We start from the raw sequence: 22,439 nt of genomic DNA, 5'->3' as shown, positions 1-22,439 counted from the left end.
AAGGGTTATAAATGTATTTATACAGGATTCAGCCCCTTCTTAGTATTGGGTCCTTCTCCATGCATAAAATTTTTATAAGGTTCTTATATAGAAAAGAGTTGCTAAGTTAAAGTGGAAAGTTAACTTTAGATCCTTTCATTATTTCTTAAGCAATTCTTGAGTGCTTAAAGTTTTAAGATTGTTTTAAAGTATAGTGTATGAGTGAAAGAGAAACTCAAGGAGAAATAGGCAAGTAATAGAAAGGCTGTGTTTAATTTCCGTGTTTAGTGACCTCTCTGGTTTTGGGAGCAAGGAATACCAATGGCTTTCTTACGTCCAGCCTTAGCAGGAAGCTGTTGCTTTCCTGGCAAGGCAGTGGCACATACGATTTACAGTATCCCTCATGGCACTTGCCCCTTCAAAGCAGGAAGAAACAAAAAATGTTTTATCATTGTGTTAGGGTAGGAAATGAATTATGAGGTGAAAGAGATGAGTAGATAGAGGTCTCTCATTAAAAGTGTCTTTTTTTTTCTTTTGCAATCTTGATGTAATGTACTTTTATAAAGGCATGAGCTCGTAAATAAAATTTTTGTAAAGAATTTCCAGATGTAAGTGTCCTTAGTGACTTATTTGTATTACTCACAAATAATGAGCTATATTCTCTTACAAGGCTGAACCTTCTTTGAACAACTGGTTCATCTTTGCGGTATTTTTATTTTTTTACGTGAGAGTATTTTTCTTGCTGCCTTCATTTCCTCTCTAGTCTCAATATTCAGCCTGATTTTCTTAAGGTACCAGTATTTTGCCTCATGTCTGAGTACAAGCCACTTTGGATTACCACTGCTCCCCCATATCTCCCCTTTTATAAGCAGCAGGCCTAGGAAGGTTTTTCATTTATTTTTGTTTGCTGTCATATAGAATTTCCAGGAAGCAGCATGGTGGGATGGAGAGTAAGCATCCGATCCTTGGAATTGGGACCTCAGGGAGGAGATAAGATAATACTGCACGTTCTTTCTAGATTTAAAATGCTTTGTTTTGTTGGCCTGAAATTCATTTCTAAACACTAGCCCACAATCTGTGAAAGAACATTTTGTGTCTTTGAGGGCTGTGTGGAAAAAGTATTTGGATATTCAATAATGTAAATACCCTGAGTTGATTAGATTACTCCAAAAAATTGTTAGAGACAGTTTAGAAATCTAACAATATTTGAAAGGAAGAAAAAATTATATTAATCTGAATTTTGTCAGCTAGTTTAAGAGCCTGTTGTAACTCAGTATAAAACAGGTTTTCAAACTTCCTCAGAGGCCTAGAAGTTTTTTGGAGGGCCACTGAGAGGGCAGTGCCACTTGTTTGAAGAACTAAAGGCCCTCTCTATATCAGATCTACTCTTATCTAGTTTTAATTATTTAAAATATAAGTAAAAAGTATTGTTTAGCTCTTGGTGGTTTTTTGCATTTTATTGATGTATAATTTACATATATTAGATAATACATAATTAAAGTACATAATTTGATAAATTCTAATATACATACACACCTGCAAAACCATCACCACAATCAAAATAATAAATATACCATGATTCCAAAAGTCTTTGCCCTTGGTAATCCCTTCCCACCCACTCCCACCCCCAGGCAACAACTGATCTCCTTTCTGTCCCTATATATGACTTTGTATTTTATGAGATTTTATATAAATGGAGTCATACAATGTTGTCCTATTTTTTGTCTGACTTCTTTCACTCACCAAAATTATTTTGAGATTTTTCATGTTGTTGCATTTATTAACAGTTCTGTTTTGTCTAAGTAATGCTACTCCTGCTTTTTTCTTCCTATTATTTGCATGAAATATCTTTTTCCATCCCTTCACTTTTAGTCTGTGTATGACTTTGGATCTTAAATGAGTCTCTTGTCAGCAGCATATAGATGGGTCTTGTTTCTTTATCCATTATGCCACTCTGTGTCTTTTGATTAGTGCATTCAGTCCATTTACATTTAAGGTAATTATTGATAGGTATGTACTTAATGCCATTTTATTGTTCTCTGGTTGTTTTTATGATTCCTCTCTGTTCCTTTCTTCCTCTCTTATACTCTTGTTATTTGATGGTTTTCTTTAGTGTTGATTGGATTTCTGTTTTTTAAATTTTTGTATCTATTATAGGCTTAGGTTTATGGTTACCATAAAGTTCAAGGATAGCCTCTTGACTGTATAAACAATCTGTATTAAGTTGTTGATTGCTCATTTTCAAACACAATCTAAAGGTACTTTGTTTTCTTCTTTTACTTCTTCCTCCACGCTTAATGTATTAGATGTCATAATGTGCACTTTTTGTGTATCCCTTGACGGATTTTGTATATAGTTGGCTTTATCACTTTGGTTTTAATTTTGTGCTTGCTTATTAAGTAATTGGTCTACTACCTTTACTGTGGGTTTATTTTCACTAGTGAAATTTATTTAGCCTTAGGAGCATTTTCATCTACAGCAGTCCCTTTAGCATATTGTATAATGCTGGTATAGTGGTTATAAATTCCTTGAGCCTTCATTTATCTGGAAAATGTTTAATCTGTCCTTTAAATTTGAATGATAATCTTGCTGGGTAGAGGACTGTAGATTGAAGGTCGTTCTGTGTCCATACATTAAACATTTCATGACACTCCCTTCTGGCCTGTAAAGTTTCTGCTGACAAGTCTGCTGATAGCCTAATGGGATTTCCCTTATAAGTAATATTTTCTTTTTTCTGGCTGCTTTCAGTACTCTCTCATTATTCTTAATCTCTCACTTTAATTATTATATGTCTTGGTATTGTCTTCCTGGGGTTCCTTTAGTTAGGGGCTGTCTGCGCTTTCATGACCTGAGTGTCTATTTCCATCCCTACATTAGGGAAGTTTTCAACAATTATTACCTCAGACTTTCTATCCCTTTGTCTCTCTTCTTCTTCTTGTGGTACCTCTATCATGCAAATATTGTTTCATTTGAATTGGTCACAGAGCTGTCTTATCATTCTTTCATTCCTAGAAATTTTTTTCTGTTTTTCTAGTTTGTTGTGTTCTTGTTCTAATTTCCATTTCATTGATTGACCCCTCTACTTGCAGCGGTCTATTATTCCCTCCATCATATATTTCATTTCAGTTACTCTTTGAAGGTCCTCCCTGAGATCATCAATACTTTTCCGCATATCAGTGAGCATATTTATAACATTTACTTTGAAATCTTTGTCAAGAAGAAATCGATCATCTCTGTTCATTTAGCCCTATTTCTGGTGTTTTATCCTGTAGTTTTGTTTGGAACATATTCCTCTGCCTCCTTATTTTGTCAGGGTGTCTCTGTTTCTTCCTTTGTATTAGATGGATGTGCTGTGCTTCTTGGTTTAGAGAGTAATGGCTTTATGAAGGCGGCATCTGTGGTGCCCAGAAGCTCAAGACTCTTTACTGTCCTGGTTTTCCTTTGCTCTGGAGCTCCAGTTGCTGTGTATGGGCAATGGGCAAGGCCACCTTTTCTTTCTCTCTGCTGGCAGTGGCTTATCGTTCTGCTGTGACAGGCAGTGTACCTCAGCTGACACTCTCTCTAATCAGAGCAGTGGCTTCTGCTGGAATCATTGTGGGTGGGGTGGTTGTGCAGCAGGAGGGTTTGCAGGCATGTGAAGGTGGAAAGTTGTGCTGCAACAAGTCACATGGGCACCCTCCTGCCATTGGCAAGGTGTGCAGCACCAGGTTTGGCTGCCTACGGGGAGGGAGGGGTGCTTGGAGGTGGCTTCTCTAGGTGTCCAATTGGGCTGAGACTGGCCTGAGAAAGCTGGGAAAGCCTCCCTCTGCCTGCCAGGCAGCAAAGTCTGATGCTGCTGGGCCAAGTGGGCTCTTGTGCCAGAGGTGCATAGGGAAGTGCCTTGGGCTGAGCCACCAGCAAGGGGGATGGAGCATCTGGGGCTCCTGAGGATGCCCAACCTGTTGGGCCAAAGGAGGGCTGAGGAGGTATCATCCTCCTGCCCTTCCTCCTATGGAGAGAGCTTCATCCAGCCCTTGCCTGTTTAATACCCTTCCTGCTGCTCACAAATCTTACAAGCTGTGTTGGTTCTCAGCAGGACCAACGTGGTGTGTTTGTCCTCCACAGGTAGCTGGAGTCTCAGCCTCCCAGAGTGTTCCAACTGTCCTTGATGCCCAGCCCCACTAATCATCAAAACCCAATGCAATGTGGACTTTTATTCCCTGGGCAGATCTCCAGGGCCGGGTGTGTGGAGTTCCTGAGTGCCAATCCCCTTTGTCCCCTCCCTACTCTACTCCTCTTCCTCTCACCTGTGGGCTGGGATGGGGGACATGGGAAGAGTTTCCATCCTGCTCAGTCATCACTCTGCCACTTTCCAGTTTTCTGTGTGTCGTCTTTTCTCACCAGGTGTAGGTCGTCTGTTCTGCAGTCTTCAGGTTGTTTTCAGGGTTAGTTGTATTTGTTTTAGTTTCTTCCTTGGTTTGTGTGTGGGAGGAGGTTTCCATCTTGCCTTCCTGCTCTGCCATTTTTCCTCCCCATTTTGTTCTTTCCATTTCTGTTAGGTCATTTTTAGTGTATATAAACACAGATTTTTGCATATTGATTTTGTATCTTGCAACTTTACTGAATTTGTTGATTAGTTCTAACAGTTTTTTGATGGTATCTTTAGGGTTTTCTGTATATGATACCATGTCTTCTTCAAATACTGATAGTTATACTTCCTTTTTTAACTGAATGCCTTTTCTTTTTCTTGCCTAATTGGTTTGGCAAGGACTTCCAGTACAGTGTTGGGATAAAAAGTGAGGAAAGTGGGCATCCTTATCATGTTTCTGGCCTAGGAGGAAAAGATTTCAGCTTTTCACTTTTCAGTATGTTAGGTGTGGTTTTATCATATATGGCTTTTATTATGTTGAGGTACGTTTCCTCATACCCACTTAATTAATAGTTTTTATCATAAACGAATGTTGAATTTTGTCAAATGCTTTTTCTACATTTATTGAGATGATCATGATTTTTATCCTTTGTTTTGTTAACATGGTGTGTGTTTCAAACTAATGGGCTTTCAGACGTTGAACCATCTGTGCATCCCTGGAGTAAATCCCACTTGATTTTGGCATATGATCCTTTTAATGTTATTGAATTTGGTTTGCTAATATTTTGTTTAGGAGTTTTGCTTGTATGTTCATCAGGGATATTGGCCTGTGATTTTTTTGTTGTTGTTGTGTACTTTTCTTGTTATCAGGGTAAAACTAGCCTCATTAAATGTGTTTGGAAGTGTTCCCTCCTTTTCTATTTTTTGGAAGAGTTTGAAAAGGATAGGTATTAACACATTTAAATATTTGGTAGAATTCACCTGTGAAGCCATCTGGTCCTGGATTTTGTTTGTTGGGAGTTTTTTGATTCCTGATTTAATTTTGCTACAAGTAACTGGTCTATTCAGATTTTCTGTTTTTTCTGGATTCAGTCTTGAAAGATTATATGTTCCTAGAAATTTATCCATTTCTTTTATGTTACCCAATTTGTTGGAATTTAAGTTTTCATAGCAGGCTCTAAAATCCTTTGTATTTCTGTGGTGCCAATGGTAATATCTGCTATTTCATTTCTGATTTTGTGTCCTCTTTTTATCTAGCTAAAGGCTTGTCAATTTCATCTTTCCAAAGAATCAGCTTGTACCGTTATTGATCTTTCCTATTTAGTCTACTTCATTTATTTCTGCTCTGATTTTGTTATTCCTGCTGGTAACTTTGGCTTTCTTTGTTCTTTAATTCCTTGAGGTGTATAGTTGGGTTGTTTATTTGCTATTTCTTGTTCATTGATATAGGCATTCATAACTATGCACTTTCTTCTTAGAACTGTTTTTGCTGCATCCCAAACTTTTGGTAAGCTTTGTAAAGTTTCTGTTTTTCTTCTTGATTTCCTAGGCTTATATCCTATGGTCGGAGAAGATGCTTGATAGGATTTCAATCTTCTTAAATTTATTTTGAATTGTTCTGTGGCCTGCATGTAATTTACCCTGGAGAATGTTCCATGTGCACTAGTGAAGAATGTATATCCTTTTGCTTTTTATTGGGATGTTCTGTATAGAATAAGTCCCTTGCTCTAATGTGTCATTCAAAGCCACTGTTTCCTGATTGATTTTATGTATGGTCTATCCATTGACGTAAGTAGGGTATTAAAGTCCCCTACAGTTATGGTATTGTTTTCTATTTCTTCCTTTAGGTCTGTTAGTATTTACTTTATATATTTAGGTACTCCTATGTTGGGTGCATAAGTATTTATAAATGTTGTATCCTCTTGTTGGATTGATTCTTTCATCATTATGTAATGTCCTTGTTTCTTATTTGGTTTAAAGTCCATTTTGTCTAAAGCTACCCCAGCTTTCTTTTGGTTTCCATTTTCAGGGACTATCTTTTTCCATCCCTTCACTCTCAGTCTGTATGAAGTCTCTTATATAGATGGATGGGTCTTTTTTTTTTTCATGCAGCCACTCTTTGCCTTTTGATTGGAAATTCTAGTCTATTTACATTTAAAGTAATTATTGATAGGTATTTTCTTATTGCCATTTAGTTAATTGTTTTCTGGCTGCTTTGTAGTTCCTCTCTGTTCTTTCTTCTTTTGTTTTCTTCTTTTGTGTAGTATGCTTAGATTTCTTTATCTTTTTTGTACCTGCTGTGGGTTTTTGCTTTGTGGTTACCATTAAGGTAGGCTTAAAAGTTGTTATATGTAGGCTTAAGTTGAGAACTTAAGTTTTAACACATTCCGAAGTTCCACATTTTTACTCCCCAACTCAAGTTTTATATTTTAATTTCACTTTTATATCTTTTCATCTGGTGTATCCCATAACTAATTACTGTAGTTATAATTATTTTTATTTCTTTTGTCTTTTAAATTTCATACTAGCTTTATAAGTGATTAACCAGTATATTTATAAATAATTAAGCACTATAACTACTTAGAAATTGTCCTGTATTGTTTCTCTCTAAATGAAGCCTGTTTAGCAATAAAAGGATTTGAAACTGGTCAAATATGTTTTTTCTGAATCTGGTTTAAGAGCAACAGTATAAACATACCTTGAACCTATAGGCCTAAAATTTCTTCCAAAGTTCCAAATTTTTACGCCTGTCTTCCCTTCTGCAACAAAGCATAGGTGGCAGATGAAACAGATAGCTTACATTGGCTTGTCTATTCATGTCCTTGGGGTATGACTGATAGACACTCTAATCACATTTCTTGTTTTTAATGGGTCTTTGGTAGCAAGTGTTATCACAAATATTCTTGGTTTTGGTTTGACCTCAAAGTACTGAAGTCAGAATCTCATCACTGCTTCCTTCTGCTTCAGGATCCTAAGAAAAGACATCTCTAACTAGCCTAGGAAGATACGATACCTAATAATTTTGATTTCCTCTTATCTTGGTCAATAACAACTCATTTTAAGAGAGGTGTCCTGAGTCATCTTTAGCTATGTCTAAGAACTAATATGTCCCTTCAATAACTACACATTGGGGTCATCAATATTAAGAAAGGGTGTGGAGGAGAGAGAATTTGTTCCCTCAGTATTTATTGAACACTTTGCCAGATACCATCCTATATTCTAGAGCCACACAAGTAGGAGGTTTTGCCCTCAAAAAGAGCTCTGGCACAGTTATTGAAGGATGCCAAAATTGTTATATGGGGACACAGGAAGGAGACATTTGACTTCTACGACAAACCTAATCTGTTAGTAATTCTTTCTCTCAAAATTCTAACAGAAAGTTATGCCTGGATTATCTGAAGGGCAGACTTGGCAACCTCTACCCGAGGCCTCCTGTGAATGTATAACCCACATCAAGACACATTATAATTAAAATATCAAAAGTTAAAGATAAGAGAATCTTAAAATCAACAACAAAAAGAGCTTGTTATGTATAAGGAACCCCTTTAGGACTATGAGCAGAAACTTTGAATATACATTGCCACTCCCTTAGGACTGCAAGGTGCTGAAAGAAGAAGACTTCCAACCAAGAATACTCTACCTGGCAAAGTTCTCACTCAGTACTGAAGAAGAGAGAAAATTTTCCAGACAAGCCAAAGGAGTTCATCATCACCAAACTGGCCTTAAAAAGGGCACTAATCAGCAACAAAAACACACATGGAAGTATTAATCTCACTGGTAAAAGTAAATATATAGGAAACATATTATCTGCCCCCTATGCTTTGTTGCATAAGGGAAGACTGGAGCTTTGGAGGAAATTTTAGATCCTTAGGTTCAATGTATATTTATTTTTAACTGTTGCTTTTAAAGCAGATTCAAAGAATACATGTTTGACCAGATCCAAATCCTTTTATTGATAGAGGTTTCATTTAAAGAGAAAGAGTATAGGACATTTCATAAGCGGGAACACTTTAGCCACACCCAGGGGAAAGAAACGTGGGTAGCTCTTTAGCTAAACTGCTCTGGCAGTCCTTTTCTCTTACTAAGGTATAGAAGGTTCATGAAGGCAAAGACCACATGGTCCTGTTCAACTCTAGCCCTTCTCAGCATCTAGCAGGCTACCAGGCACACAACAGGTACTCAGCAAATACTCACATGCATGAGGCACTCTAGGCAGGCCAACGGGCCCACTTATGTCTCATCAAATAGGGGCTCCAGGTCTTCCGTGTCACTGAGGTCTTCTTACGACATGCCCACTTCCTGTCTGGCAGCAGGTAGACACGGATGTAGGGATCAGCTCCACTGCTGGTACAGGGCATCAGGTTTCTGATTTGGTTTCAAAAATATTAAAGAAAAAAGGCCCCTGGTTTTAAAACACTGAAAAAAACTCATTCAGAGAAAACTGTACTAGCCATTCAGTTATAGATGGCCTTGAGGATAAAATGCCCTGTAGTCTGGTAATTAAAAAAGCAAGTCTCCAGAATTTGGAGGACAAAACATCAGATGCATGGTTTTAAGAATGGGTTTTTCAAAGTCTGCAGCAGAGCATGTACTTTATATGTAAAGGTAGTTGGAGCTTCCCACTTGAGAAAGTGCACTGGCTCCTAGCCAGTCCAGTTCTGCAGAGGTTGTCTAAGCAGTCCTTGGCTTTGGAGCCTGTCAGCACCACTGAGGACCTTGGTGCTCACAGCGTGCAGGCCTTCCAACCTCCCTCCTTCCCTGTGTGTGACTTATCTACCTTAGGGCTGCCCGCCTCTGCCATTGTTCCAAGTGCCCCCACTCTGATTTCTGTCCACCTATGGCTCCCCAGGGACCTGTCCTGGCCCCAGCTTCCCTTTACCTGTAGCCATTGATGAGCACACTGAGGCAGCGCCGCAGACACACGTAGCGCATAGTGAACTGAATCTCGCCCAGCCCCTGCTGCCTGAGCTCCCCGCCTCTGTAAAGAAAGGGCCTGTCACTTCTCTTATGTGCTAAGTGTTGGCCTCACCCCACACGCCCAAGCCAGAAGCATGCCCTGCTTGAGGAACCTAGAGACATGTGGGTTAATGATTCTCAGTAAGGTTCCTTTCAGTCAGAAGTCAGTTCCATCCAGCATGTATATATAATTATCCTACCTCATGGAAGGAAGACTTGAACCCTGGAGTGGGTCTGCCTTTATTCCGTGATTACCTGTGGGACCTTGGGTGAGTTTTCGACCTTTATGATAGTGAGTTCTGCCTTGTAGGGTTATCATGAAGATCAAATTGAAACAACATCTAAAGCCCACAGTGACCACTTAATAAATGGCAGCCGTGGATCACAGACTTCCACATTCTGAGCTTTCCATACCATCCCAGTATCCTTTAGAACTCAGGAAATGCTTCTGCTGTAATGAACATACCAACCAGAATATAGCCTCTGTTTTACGGTTGGCATGTAGTTAAAGCCACACCACCTGTCTGGTGTGTGCCTGCTCTTCCTGCCACGCAGTGCTGCCTCTCATGAAGTCATTATGTGAGAGCCAGAACGTGCACAGAAATGTAAGCTCACATCTACTTTTCCATCCAGGGAGGTATTTTTCATGCAAGTGATTGTAGAAAAGATTAAGCAGAGACGTGCATACTCATTGTTGAGGCTGGTGTCTGTCAGGTCAAAGCAGGAGGCGGCCAGAGAGTTGAATGAGGATATGCTGTGGGCCAGCCTCTTGGGTGGCCATGCGAATGGGGAAGCAGGGCATTTCACAGGTCTGGGTGACTGGATGGGCCCTGGAGAGTGAAGGCCTGGGACAGTCAGGAAGACGGTGGATGAACTCCTCTTCTCCACCACGGGCCCACAGAACCCTTTGGCACTGTCCTTGCCTTTGGGCTCTGGGCCTGCCTCCTGGGGTGTTGGTTTAGTGACAACAGTGGTGGCATTGGTGGCTGTCGTGGCACTCCTGGAGGCGTCCCTGGTATCAGAAGCAGGCGTCCCTGGCAAATCAGCAGGGCCCTCTCCCTGGTGTGGGGCCTTGGAGCCCTGGTTGATGTCCACCTTCTTAATGAACAAAGGACCTTTCTTTAGGGCTTCAGATCCTGTGTATGGGCTCCCCATCTCTCGTTCTTCTACATGCAGGAACTGCAAGCAAATGACAGGGTTGTTTGTGGGCTGGGCCTACCACTTCTCTTTCTCCTCCTCTGCACTCAGCTTTTGAGAAATGGCTCCTTCCTGACTGCTCAATCCAATGGATTTTTTTTCCTTCCAGACCCTATCTCTCTTAACCACTCTCTGCCCCAGCCCCCTCTGACCAAAGCTTCTTTGTCTTTTCCCTTACGCCTGCCCAAATAGTGGGTCTTCATGAAGATACAGTCCTGTCTGTCTTCTCTCCCTATACTCGCAGTGGCGGTTGGAGACCCAGCCCCCTCTCACAGGATGCACTCTTTGTGCTGAGGACTCTCAGATCTATGCCTCCAGTCTTGCCGTCAACTTATGCACCACTATCAGGAACAAGACAAGGATGCCCACTCTCCCCACTTCTATTCAACATAGTACTGGAGGTCCTAGCCACAGAAATCAGACAACACAAAGAAATAAAAGGCATCCAGATTGGCAAGGAAGAAGATAAACTGTCCGTCTTTGCAGATGACATGATATTGTACATAAGAATCCCTGAAGAATCCACTCCAAAACTACTAGAACTAATATCTGAGTTCAGCAAAGTTGCGGGATACAAAATTAATACCCAGAAATGTGTTGCATTCCTATACACTAATGATGAAGTAGCAGAAAGAGAAATCAGGAAAACAATTCCATTCACAATTTCATCAAAAAGAATAAACCTAACCAAGGAAGTGAAAGACCTATACGCTGAAAACTACAAAACACTCTTAAAAGAAATTAAAGAGGACACTAACAAATGGAAACTCATCCTATGTTCTTGGCTAGGCAGAATTAATATTGTCAAAATGGCCATCCTGTCCAAAGCAATATACAGATTCTATGCAATCCCTATCAAATTACCAATAGCATTCTTCAATGAACTGGAACAAATAGTTCAAAAATTCATATTGAACCACCAAAGACCCCAAATAGCCAAAGCAATTCTGAGAAGGAAGAATAAAGCTGAGGGGAATTATGCTCCCCAACTTCAAGCACCACTACAAAGCCACCATAATCAAGACAATTTGGTACTGGACAAGAACAGAATCATAGACCAATGGAACAGACTAGAGAGCCCTGATATAAACCCAAACATATATGGTCAATTAATATATGGTAAAGGAGCCATGGACATACAATGGGGAAATGACAGCCTCTTCAGTATTGGCAAAACTGGACAGCTACATGCAAGAGAATGAAACTGGATTATTTTTTAACCCCATATACAAAAGCAAACTCGAAATGGATCGAAGACCTGAATGTAAGTCATGAAACCATAAAACTCTTAGAAGACAGCATAGGCAAAAACCTCCTGAATATAAGCATGAGCAACTTCTTCCTGAACGCATCTCCTCGAGCAAGGGAAACAAAAGCAAAAATGAACACATGGGACTACATCAAGCTAAAAAGTTTCTCTACAACAAACGACACCATCAACAGAACAAAAGGACATCCTACAGTATGGGAGAATAAATTTGTAAATGACATATCCGACAAGGGGTTAACATCCAAAATATTTAAAGAACTCACACACCTCAGTACCCAAAAAGCAAATAACCCTATTAAAAATGGGCAGAGGATATGAACAGATAATTCTCCAAAGAAGAAATTCAGATGGCCAACAAACACACGAAAAAATGTTCCACATCACTAATCATCAGGGAAATGCAAATTAAAACCACAATGAGATATCACCTCCTACCAGTAAGGATGGAACAGCATCAAAAACACTAAGAAAAACAAATGCTGGCAAGGATGCAGGGAAAGGGGAACACTACTACACAGCTGGTAAGAATGTAAGCTAGTTCAACCATTGTGGAAAGCAATATTGGGGTTCCTCAAAAAACTAAAAATAGAAATACCATTTGACCTGGGAATGCCACTCCTTGGAATTTACCCAAAGAATACAACTGCTCAGACTCAAAGACATATGCACCCCTATGTTTATTCCAGCACTGTTTACAATAGCCAAGATATGGGAGCAACCTAAGTGTCCATCAGTAGATGAATGGATAAAGAACAAGTGGTACTTATACACAATGGAATACTATTCAGCCATAAGAAAGAAAGAAATCCTACCATTTGCAACAACATGGATGGAGCTGGAGGATATTATGCTCAGTGAAATAAGCCAGGAGGAGAAAGACGAGTGCCAAATTATTTCCCTCATTTGTGGAGTATAACAATGAAGCAAAACTGAAGGAACAAAATAGCAGCAGACTCAGAGACTGCAAGAAGGGATTAGTTGTTACCAAAGGGGAGTGGTGTGGGAGGGTGGGTGGGGAGGGAGGGAGAAGGGGATGGAGGGGTATTATGTTTAGTGCTCATGGTGTGGGGGGTCATGGGGAAAACAGTGTAGCACAAGAGAAGGCAAACAGTGAATCTGTGGCATCTTACTACACTGATGGACAGTAACTGCATTGGGGTATGGGTGGGGACATGATAATATGGGTAAATGTAGTAAACACATTGTTTTTTCATGTAAAACCTTCATAAGAGTGTATGTCAATAATACCTTAATAAAAAAATAAAAAATTAAAATTAACCTGAGATTATTATCTCAATTCTATGAGGTTTTTGTAGATTTATAAGAAGATGGTAGAGAACGCAATAGAAAAACAAGCAATGTGCATGGAAAAGCAATTTACAGAAGAGGAAAACAAACAGCTAATGTACAGGCGAAGAGATGCTCAACATCATTAGTTATCAGAGCAGTGCAAGTGAAAGTAACGGGAACACCTCACAGGAACGTCAGTGTACTTCTGACAGTCTAGCAATTGGTCACCAGCCCAGAACTGGCATGACAGGTACATCAGTGGAATGGCTATGGTGGCAAAGAGAGACGACATTGTTTTGGTTCACATCCCAAGACCCATCTAAATACTGCTGCCTCTGAATATTCAACTTGTCAGCAACAGAGATCAACGCTGTGTCCTTGATAGGGCACTACTTCTTGAGGAGACCAATGGCTACTTGGTACCTGGTTGGTTGAGCACATCAGGCCCCTTCCATTGGAAAAGCCACTGGTTCATCCCCCAGGAATGAATATTCCAGGTATGAGTTTGCCTTTCCTGCCTGCAAAGCCTCAGCCGCAACACTGTCTGGGGTTATCGGATGCTTGCACCACAGACATAGAATCTCACAGAGCAAAGCATTTGAGCCTGGGACTCACTGCACAGTGAGCAGAGGTACAGGAGCAGCCCCATGAGCATGGAACCTGCTGGTTGTGTCACGTACCGCCCCATCCAGAGGCAGCTTTCTGGAGCAGCCTTCTCAAGGAGCAGCTGGCATGCTAGCTTAGAGAAGACTCGGAAAGAATAGGGGTGCCATGCTTCAGGATACAGTAGATTTATATCAATTCAGAGAGCTGTGCGTGGTGCTTGTTCCCAAATAGGAAGAGAACAGGGGTCCAGGAATCAAGGTTTGTGAATAGCTGTGGCCCCACTGACCACCACTCCTAGTGCCTAATTGGAGGATTTTATGCTTCCGTTCCTGCAACTCTGAGCTGTTCAGTGTTGGAGGTTCTGATCCCAAACAGCAGATTCTTGCCAAGTGACATGGCAAGGTCTCATTGAATTGCAAACTGCTGCAGGGCATGTTGGATTTATTTTGCCTGGTGACCAGCAAGTAAAGGGCCCAGTTCCTCTGGTGGAGGTCACTGACTCTGATCAGCAGCCAAGAGGTCAGGCTGCTTTTACAAAAGCAGTGGGTGGAACCTCAGAGATGCATATGGGGGCCTTCTACGGCTCCCCTACCCCAAAAACTGAGAGCAGACATGGGCAGCAGCTGTGGACTGGGAAAGGGCATGACTCTGGAGTGTTCAGGCACTTCAGGGTGATGAGCTGCACAGCCCGTTGGCTGCCAACACCGGATTAGATGACCTCTGAGGATGAGGGGCGTTCAGAATGGTTAAGGGAGGAGGGAGTGGATGAGTTGCAGCCCTGAGATCAACTACAGTGACCAGGACTGTACTTCATCTGCCTAATATCCTTCCTATTAGTTTCTCCTCAGGAAAAGGCCCGTGGGAACCATGGAGGCACTGCTCCCCACCCCATGCAGACAAGCAGATCTGTAGCTCACGAGGTGCATGGCAGCAGCCTTGATAGTGTGCCTCATGAACCCCAACCAGAAGGAGCACAACTGACCCAAGGCCCTCCGTGAAATACACCGAGGCCACGCCCCTCACAGGCTTCTCCCAGCATCGGTGCGTGGCTAGAATGCTGAGGCCCCTCCTGGGAGACCCAGGACCCCCGGTGGGCGGCTGGTTTGAGGACTCGCTGAGGCCCCAACCCTTCCTTAGACGGGGCGGCGCAGGCGCAGGACTCTTACGCCCTGGCTTCTCTCCGACTTGCCCTGGGAGCTGACAGCTGTCCCAGCCTTACACAGCTCCCCTCCTCTTTTCTCTCACACAGGCATTTCCCCTAATAAATCCTTGCACAGTTAATCTCGTCTGGTGTCTGCTTCTCAGAGGAGCGGAACTAACATAACTTGTACGTGAGGGGCATGGGGAGGGAGAAGAGCTAAGAATGATGCCCTGATTAGGGACCTGGGTACTGGGAGCACGGTGATTGTCAGGCGCCGAGATCAGGAGACCGGACACCTCTGTTAGGGAGAAAAGGCACAAGAGGACAGACGGAGGGCTGTGAAGCAACAAGGCGGGCAGCCAGCAGCCCCAGGCCAGGACAGCAGTTCAGCCTGTACAGGTTCCTGTTGCTGATGAAGTCGTCCTTGGGTAGGTGGTCAGCGAAGGCCTGGTCCCAGTTCCCCACATCTTAAGAGGAGCTCCAACTGCCCCCATGGCTCAGAGGCAGATTCTCATGAAAACATGTGGCCGGTGATCAGAGACACATAGCGTACCATGGGGCTTCTGTCTTCGTCATCTCAGGCTCCTATAACAAAATACTACAGTGTTGCTCACAGTTCTGGAGGCTGGAAGTCCAAGGTCAAAGCGCAGAGTGGGTTTCTGGCGAGGCCCCTCGTCCTGGTTTGCAGACAGCTCCACTGACAGTGTCCTCACATGGCCTTCCCCTGGTGCGTGTTCATGGAGGGAGATCTCGGTCTGCCTCTTCTAATAAGGATCCCACCCTCATGACCCCATCTAAATCCAATCACCTCCCAGAAGCCCCACCTCCGATACCATCACACTGAGGGGTAGGGATTACTGTATGAATTTTGGTGGTGGGGGTGAGTGTGTGATGGGGACACAATCATTTAGTAGTAACAGTTTTTTTCAGCTGTATTAGGAGGTGGTCATTGTAACGGCCACTCGTCTTTACAAAGTTCCTGTACCATGTGGATTCTTGGCATAGATGGCTCCAAGATGTTCCCCATTCCTGATAGGAAGAAGAAACTAAACACTACCTTACAGAAAGTAATAGCAAAGCACCTTCAGCCAGATCTCCATTCTCCAACTGGATCCACTGTTTTCTGTAGACTTTTTACAGACCCCGTTCTTTAGGCTGAAAGAGTGGTGTTTGGGACCTAACTGCTTCACCGAGGACTGTTTTTTCCTTATCTTGCTGTCCTTATCCTCCATCCTTTTTTTTATCTGCAAGTACATTTTAAAAGGGGGAAATTTCACGTGTCAGTACAATTCCAGAACAAATCCAGAAACACATTCTTCACAACTACGCCAGGTTTCCTAAGCAGGAGCATGGTGTGGCTGAGTGGAGAACAAAAGAGCAGTGCCCCCAGAAACACAGGGCTAAAACCGTTTTCTTAGAAATGCAGAACAGTTTAAAGTATTGCCTTGGGACAAGGTGATTTTATTCTGGCATGTGAACTCGCTGATTTCTAATAAGAATTTTTCCCCCAAGTCTTAGTGTTAATAATGTCACACCTCAATATGCTTCAATTATTCACCCATTGGTTCCCAGAAGTTAGGCTATGGATTATTTCTCACTCAGCCTCTGTCTAGCTAGTTTCTTGATATTCCCATGAACCCAACATTGCTGTCCCTGTTCAGAACTCTGGTAAAAATAATTGGCAATGTCAATAAGATATTGTTCTGGGTATTGGTTTTTCCCTGTTAGTAACTGAATGCTTTGACAAGTTTATCAGTCTCACTTGCTTAACAAATATGTTAAAAACCGGAACTCTGGTTCTACAGGCTCCAAGGTAAATGAAACAAGTATTGTTGGCTTGAACATTTCCTTCTTGCAGTAAATCAGGGTTCAAAGAAGCAAAAGAATTAAGCAGTGCGGTTTTCGTGTGTAATTCAGTTCAGCAAACATGCATTGTGAAAAATTTCTTTCTTTTCCTTCTTGATACAGTGGGTCCTTTATAGCAGAGGGAGTTTAGTCCCTAACCCTGAACTATTTCCAGTTGTGGTTATCAGCGGTGCAGGGTTGCGGAAATCTCTGCTCTACTGCTGTGTTTGTCTCCCCTGTACTGCCTTTTCTTTGCACTACCTCCAAACATCCAAAGAATAGCACCATGAAACAGAAGGAACATGGATTCAGTTTCTCCCCACCCCGTTCATTTATTTGGGGCTACAGCAACCCACACTTCTCATCACTCAGCCGCAATCCCCCAGGCCCACTGCCCAGTGGACTGGCCAGGTCTGGCTTACTCCATAGCAGTCAAAGTAAGAACCCTCTCACGGGAGGCAGAGACTCCTAGGAAAGTAGTGATATCTGGATGCATATGGGACTGTCATCTGGGTATTCAGACCCACCCACTGCTAAGAGATAAATAGCTCTTCGCACAACTCTACTCGGATTTATCTAACTTGGGGTATCTAGTGGTTGTTTTGCTGGTTGGAGAAAGCCTGAAATAGTGTGGTGAAGACATTTAGAGGAATTTTGAACAGTGTTAATGTCACAGAGGGTCAAAGGGCAGGGATGTTCTGTGGGCAATGAGTAGAAGCTGTGGGTAAGTGGCACCCGGGTTAAAGGGACTGGCGCTGCCATGGCTCCAGCGTGCAGGGTTTCCTGAAGCCCATTCTTGGGGCCTCAAAGGACCCAGGTGAGATGCTGCTGCCATGGCACCTGCCTACACATGCAGAAAGGCGGGCAGGGGGGAGGGCAGGCCGTGCTGGTCTCACACAGGGAAAGCTGAAGGTCGGTTCTGGGGTCCTGGGGAGTTCCTGGTGGAGGGCTCACATATTGGGAGGCCCGCTCGGAAAGGCCTGGGAGGGACGTGGGGCTGTGAGGTCCTGAAAATGCCCCAGTAACTGTGACTGACTGCTGGTTTCGGCACCATGGCATCAACTCTCACACAGGGCTGAGATTTCCTTCTTACTGGGTTGTAGCTCAATAGATGTCATTCATGTGAAAACAACAACTTAATGTTTGTCATCAGGGAGCCCAAATACCACTACAATAGTATACTGGTTTTCCCCTCTTTTCCTCAGTGGGCAGTGTGAGGTGCTTCTGTGGCTTACAGAGGTCTTTCCTCCTCGTGATAAGCCCAAGGTCAGTCACTGTCCACCCAGCACAGGGGAGCTGAGGCTCCGGGCAGTGTAGAGGCTTGTCCTGGTGTCCTCAGCCTGTGGTGGGTACAAGCATGGCTCCAAGCTCAGTGCCTTCTCCGTCACACCCCCTTCTTTGTTCTTGGTCAGACCAGTCCTGCTCTTTGTGCTTAGGATTTCACTGCATCAGTATCGCTCACTGTCATCCCTGTAACAAAGACCACCCACCAGCTACTTCATTGCTCTCTGCCTCAGTTGCCAGGTTCTGCAATTGGTTGGAAGGCACTAGGGTGTGTGACCTCCCTGGGATGTGACTCTAGGAACTCTGCTCTCCCTCCCCTCCACAAGGAAAAAATTACCCATCTATACAATGCTGGGGAACTTTGGAAAGGTGCCAAGGCTCCCTGAGTCTAGAGTTGGTGAGGTCCAGAGAAGGAATTCAGCTCCAAAAGGAAGAGATGAGTGTAGAGACTCAAAGAGCTGTTTATGGGAACCTTGGGCACAAAGGTGAGTGGGGCAGCTCTGTCTCCCATGACGTAGGACCTGTGTGTCCATCCAGAGTCTGCTCAGGAGGGGACCTGTGTTCACACCAGACCACCCAGGGTGAACAGTGGATACCTGTTCATGCCTGAGAGAAGGCTCTGGACCAGAGATGTATGACTTCCTGAGCGGAAGGTGGCTCCAAGGAGGATCACTAAGCCTCAGGCCAATGGGGAGCGGCCCACAGGAGAGTGACACTATCTTGGGAGGTGTGGGGACTGCCACCTCAGTGGAGGGCAATGAAGCTGACGTGGTGAGTCTGGGAGGAAGCCGATTCCCCACTATGGAGGACCTCAGGGCAAAAGGACCCTTCCTGAAACCATAGTAACTGAAATTGAGGAACCGATTCTTGTTCCAGATCGCCAGGCCCTCAGACTAGGTTTTGTCCATTGCTTATTTGGATTTTCTCTTCTTTTAATCAAACAGTTTTTGCACAGTTAGGGTGAATTTACAGGATAATCTGATGAAGACATTTTCCCAAGACTCTGTCCATGATTTGGATTGGAGCTGCACTGCTGAGGCGCATGACCTGTTGGCCCCAGGGCTATGCCATGACACAGCTTTCTCCCGGTGAACCCTCCTGATGGACCCACAGGGAGTCCTAGTGTCTAAGTCACCTAAAAATTTGTGTGAATCCCTTATTCCCCCAAGTCTCTGTGGGGTAACTTAGTAAAGGGAGGAGCTTCTTGAGAACTTCTTGTGTTTTGTGGCCATCTGACAATGATTTCCTTCCCTCAGTTGTTGAAATGGAAGATTAGGTGTTGATTTATCAGGTAGTGGGAAAAGCTTGTCATCATTGCTAAGGTCTCAGATATTGGCAGGCTGCAAGTCTCTGGCTAGAAGGTAAGCTCTGATTCATTGGTTTTGTATTTTCTAGAAGAGTTATATGTAATGTGAAAACTAGACGGCCAACGAACTGAGATCTCTGCTCTTCTGCAGTTAGGTAGAGTTAGAGCTAATATTTATGGAGAGGGAGGCATGGCTGGGAATGGCTCAGGGCTGGGGCTTTGGTGGCAGGTAGACCCAGGTTAGGGTCATGGCTCTGCTAATTGGGATCTTGGAACATTATTCAAGTCTAACCTTAAGTTTGCTTCCTTAGGTTAATTTTCTTCTTAATTCTCTTAGTTTTTCAGTAAATTATCTTGGATTTTCTAGGTAGGTAATCCTATTTTCTGCAACTAATGATACTTTTCCTCTTCCTTTTTAGTATATATTAGACATTCTCTGCTCTCGTTTTACTGCAGTGGTTAGATGTAACAGAATGATATTGGATGGGAACAGTGAGAATGGATCACATTCCTGGTCCTTAATGGGGATGGGTTGAAAGCTTCCGGTTAAGTATGATGATTGCTCTGTGTTCTGGTAGACATTGTTTGTGAGCTTAAGCAAATTTCCATGTGCTTTTTAAATATCATGAATGAGTGTGACTGTTCTTGTCATCTTTGGAGCAAAATGATCAAATAGCTTTTATTTAATCTGTTAAAGTATTGCATTTCATTTATAGTTTATCTATTAATGAATTATTTTCCTCTTTCAAATCATCCTTAAATTCCTCACATAAGCCTTAGTTAATGTATTTTTCATTTTAATATTGCTGGACTTGACTTGATCAGATTTTATTTAGGATTTTCAAAATCTTAGTTAAGAAGTGTTCAGGTTCCATTTTCTTGTGTGCCGTCTCTTATCAGGTTTTGTGGATCTAATTTTTCATTAATTGTGTTGATTTAAGGAGCAGGCCGGGAGGGAGAAGTAGACATGCTGAAGGAGCTCCAGCTCTCCCTGTCGGTCATCCTGCTGCTTGCTTGTGTCTTCTTCTACCAGCTCACCCTGAAGTCCACCTGCCTCTTCTCCTGCCTGCCTCCCTCCAAGTCCCAGCAGGGGCTGGAAGCCCTCCTGAGCCATGGGCGCAGCATCGTGTTCCTGGAGACCTCAGAGAGAATGGAGCCATCGCCCCTGGTCTCCTGCGCTGTGGAGTCTGCTGCCAAGATTTATCCAGAGCGGCCTGTGGTGTTGTTTATGAAGGGTCTCAACAATTCCACGCAGCTGCCCACCAACTCCACCTACCGAGCCCTTTCCCTTCTCTCAGCAATAGACAATGTTTTCCTCTTCCCTCTGGATATGGAAAGGCTGTTTTTGTTTACTGTCTGTCTGTTCCCAGGAGGGACTTCCGACTTTCATAGATAAGTGCTTAACAGCTGTGAGAAAGCTTGGCACATTGTATGTCAGCCTTCACCTTATATTATTAGTGTAATAATTAGTGAATGAAGGCACGCATGCACGTATGCATTTTAAGATTCTTTTACCAATTCCCAAAGAGCACACGTATTGATCTATTCCAGTTTCCTAGGTTTTTTTGGTCAGTTTCTCGCACTTTTAGGACTTAGAGAGAATTCTTTCTTCACAGTCATATTTGTGGCTAATGTACACCCTGCTTTAAATGACTCACCCAGTTCATCTTGAAACCCCTTCTGGGTTTCTTCTTAACCTTCCCACTGCTTTTAATTTTTCTTTTTTAACAGTTTTATGAAATCTTTAAAAGCTGCTTCCCGTTGATACTGATTGCAGTAACCTTTTTACTTAAAGGCAACTCTTTCGGGTGGAGATAATTTTCGTAAATTTGCAAAACTGGGCTTTGGGCAAATAGATTTTTGAGAAGCTAGCTTGCTTCCTCCTGCTGGGCTACCTGGGCCTGGCCACCTACTGTGACATCCCTCCCTCTTCCCTGCTAATTTTCACCTGTTCCTGCAGATCAATGCCAGTGCTGAGAGACACTGTCTCCACATCAGCTCAGATGCGTGCCGTCTCGCCATCATCTGGAAGTATGGCGGCATCTACATGGACACTGATGTCATTTCCATCAGGCCCATCCCTGAGGAGAACTTCTTGGCTGCACAGTCTTCTCGTTACTCTAGCAACGGGGTGTTTGGATTCCTGCCCCACCACCCTTTCCTGTGGGAGTGCATGGAAAACTTTGTTGAACACTACAATTCAGACATTTGGGGCAACCAGGGTCCCAATTTGATGACAAGGATGTTGAGACTGTGGTGCAAACTCAGAGACTTCCAGGAGGTGAGCGACCTCGGGTGTCAGAACTTGTCCTTCCTACATCCCCACAGATTTTACCCCATCTCCTATCCACAGTGGAGGCGCTACTATGAAGTCTGGGACCCAGAACTGAGCTTCAACTACTCCTATGCCCTGCACCTGTGGAACTACATGAATCATAACAAGAAGGTCGTGGTCAGAGGGAGCAACACACTGGTGGAAAATCTCTACCGTAAGCACTGTCCTAGGACCAGAAGGGCTGGTGACTGACATGCCAGGGCCAGGAAACAAATAGAGCCAGCCCTGGGGTGTTGCTGATGTAGTGTGGAACTGGACTTTCCTGGAGTGCCATGCTTTTACTTCATCTCCACTTCCCCAGGGGTGTGGAGCTTGCCCACCTATCAGTTAGGATTAGCGTTGTCTGTCTATAATAGAAAAAGCCCAAATACCATTGGTATATAAAATATAGACATTTATTTCTCTCTCATATACATGAAGTCTGAAGGCAGACAATTCAGGGTGGGTATGGGGACTGTAGTCATCAAGGACCTAGGATTCTTGCATCTCTCTAAGTGTCATCCTTAGTGCCAGTATCCCACCCATGGTCCATATGGCTTTTTGATCAGCCCATCGTGTCTGCATTTCAAGCAAAAGGATGAAGGAAGGAGAAAGGTGTACTTCTTTTATTTTTTGAAGCCTTCCAGCAAGTACCATATAACACTTCCCCTTACATCTCACTGGCCAGACTGTAGCTGCAAGAGAGGCTAGGAAATTTAAGGAGGAAATGAAAATGGGATAGGCAGCTAATAGTTTTGCTCATGTTAAATTTATTTCTGTAAGATTAATTTCAGGGTCTTTTAGAGAATGGACTGGGAAAGAAAGAGAATTGATTTCTAACCTGATTTTGATATACATTAATACATTCAGTCAATAAATATTAACTGAGCCCCTTCTGTGTAT

At 43.0% G+C, this 22,439-nt stretch overlaps 2 protein-coding genes across 2 annotated transcripts in view; both read left to right on the top strand.

Annotated features, from left to right (window-relative positions):
• LOC118934881 (uncharacterized) overlaps nt 1-22,425 on the top strand; it is a 63,244-nt gene extending 40,819 nt beyond the window's left edge. Inside the window, 3 exon segments of the mRNA XM_057488353.1 lie at nt 20,164-20,576; nt 21,095-21,108; nt 21,173-22,425. Of these exon segments, the coding sequence (XP_057344336.1) occupies nt 20,164-20,576; nt 21,095-21,108; nt 21,173-21,749 (1,004 nt within the window). The 3' untranslated portion in view covers nt 21,750-22,425.
• The window catches only part of DZIP1L (DAZ interacting zinc finger protein 1 like), a 51,378-nt gene continuing 50,323 nt past the window's right edge, over nt 21,385-22,439 (top strand). Inside the window, exons 1-2 of the mRNA XM_057497956.1 lie at nt 21,385-21,503; nt 21,576-21,711. The gene's annotated coding sequence lies outside the window, so the exon portion shown is untranslated. The remainder of the gene's footprint in view (nt 21,504-21,575; nt 21,712-22,439) is intronic.

This window comes from Manis pentadactyla, chromosome 1 (assembly GCF_030020395.1).
Source record: "Manis pentadactyla isolate mManPen7 chromosome 1, mManPen7.hap1, whole genome shotgun sequence".
Taxonomy (NCBI): Eukaryota; Metazoa; Chordata; class Mammalia; order Pholidota; family Manidae; genus Manis; species Manis pentadactyla.
Note: the sequence above shows the minus strand (reverse complement) of the source record. Positions and strands in the feature narration are given on the sequence as shown.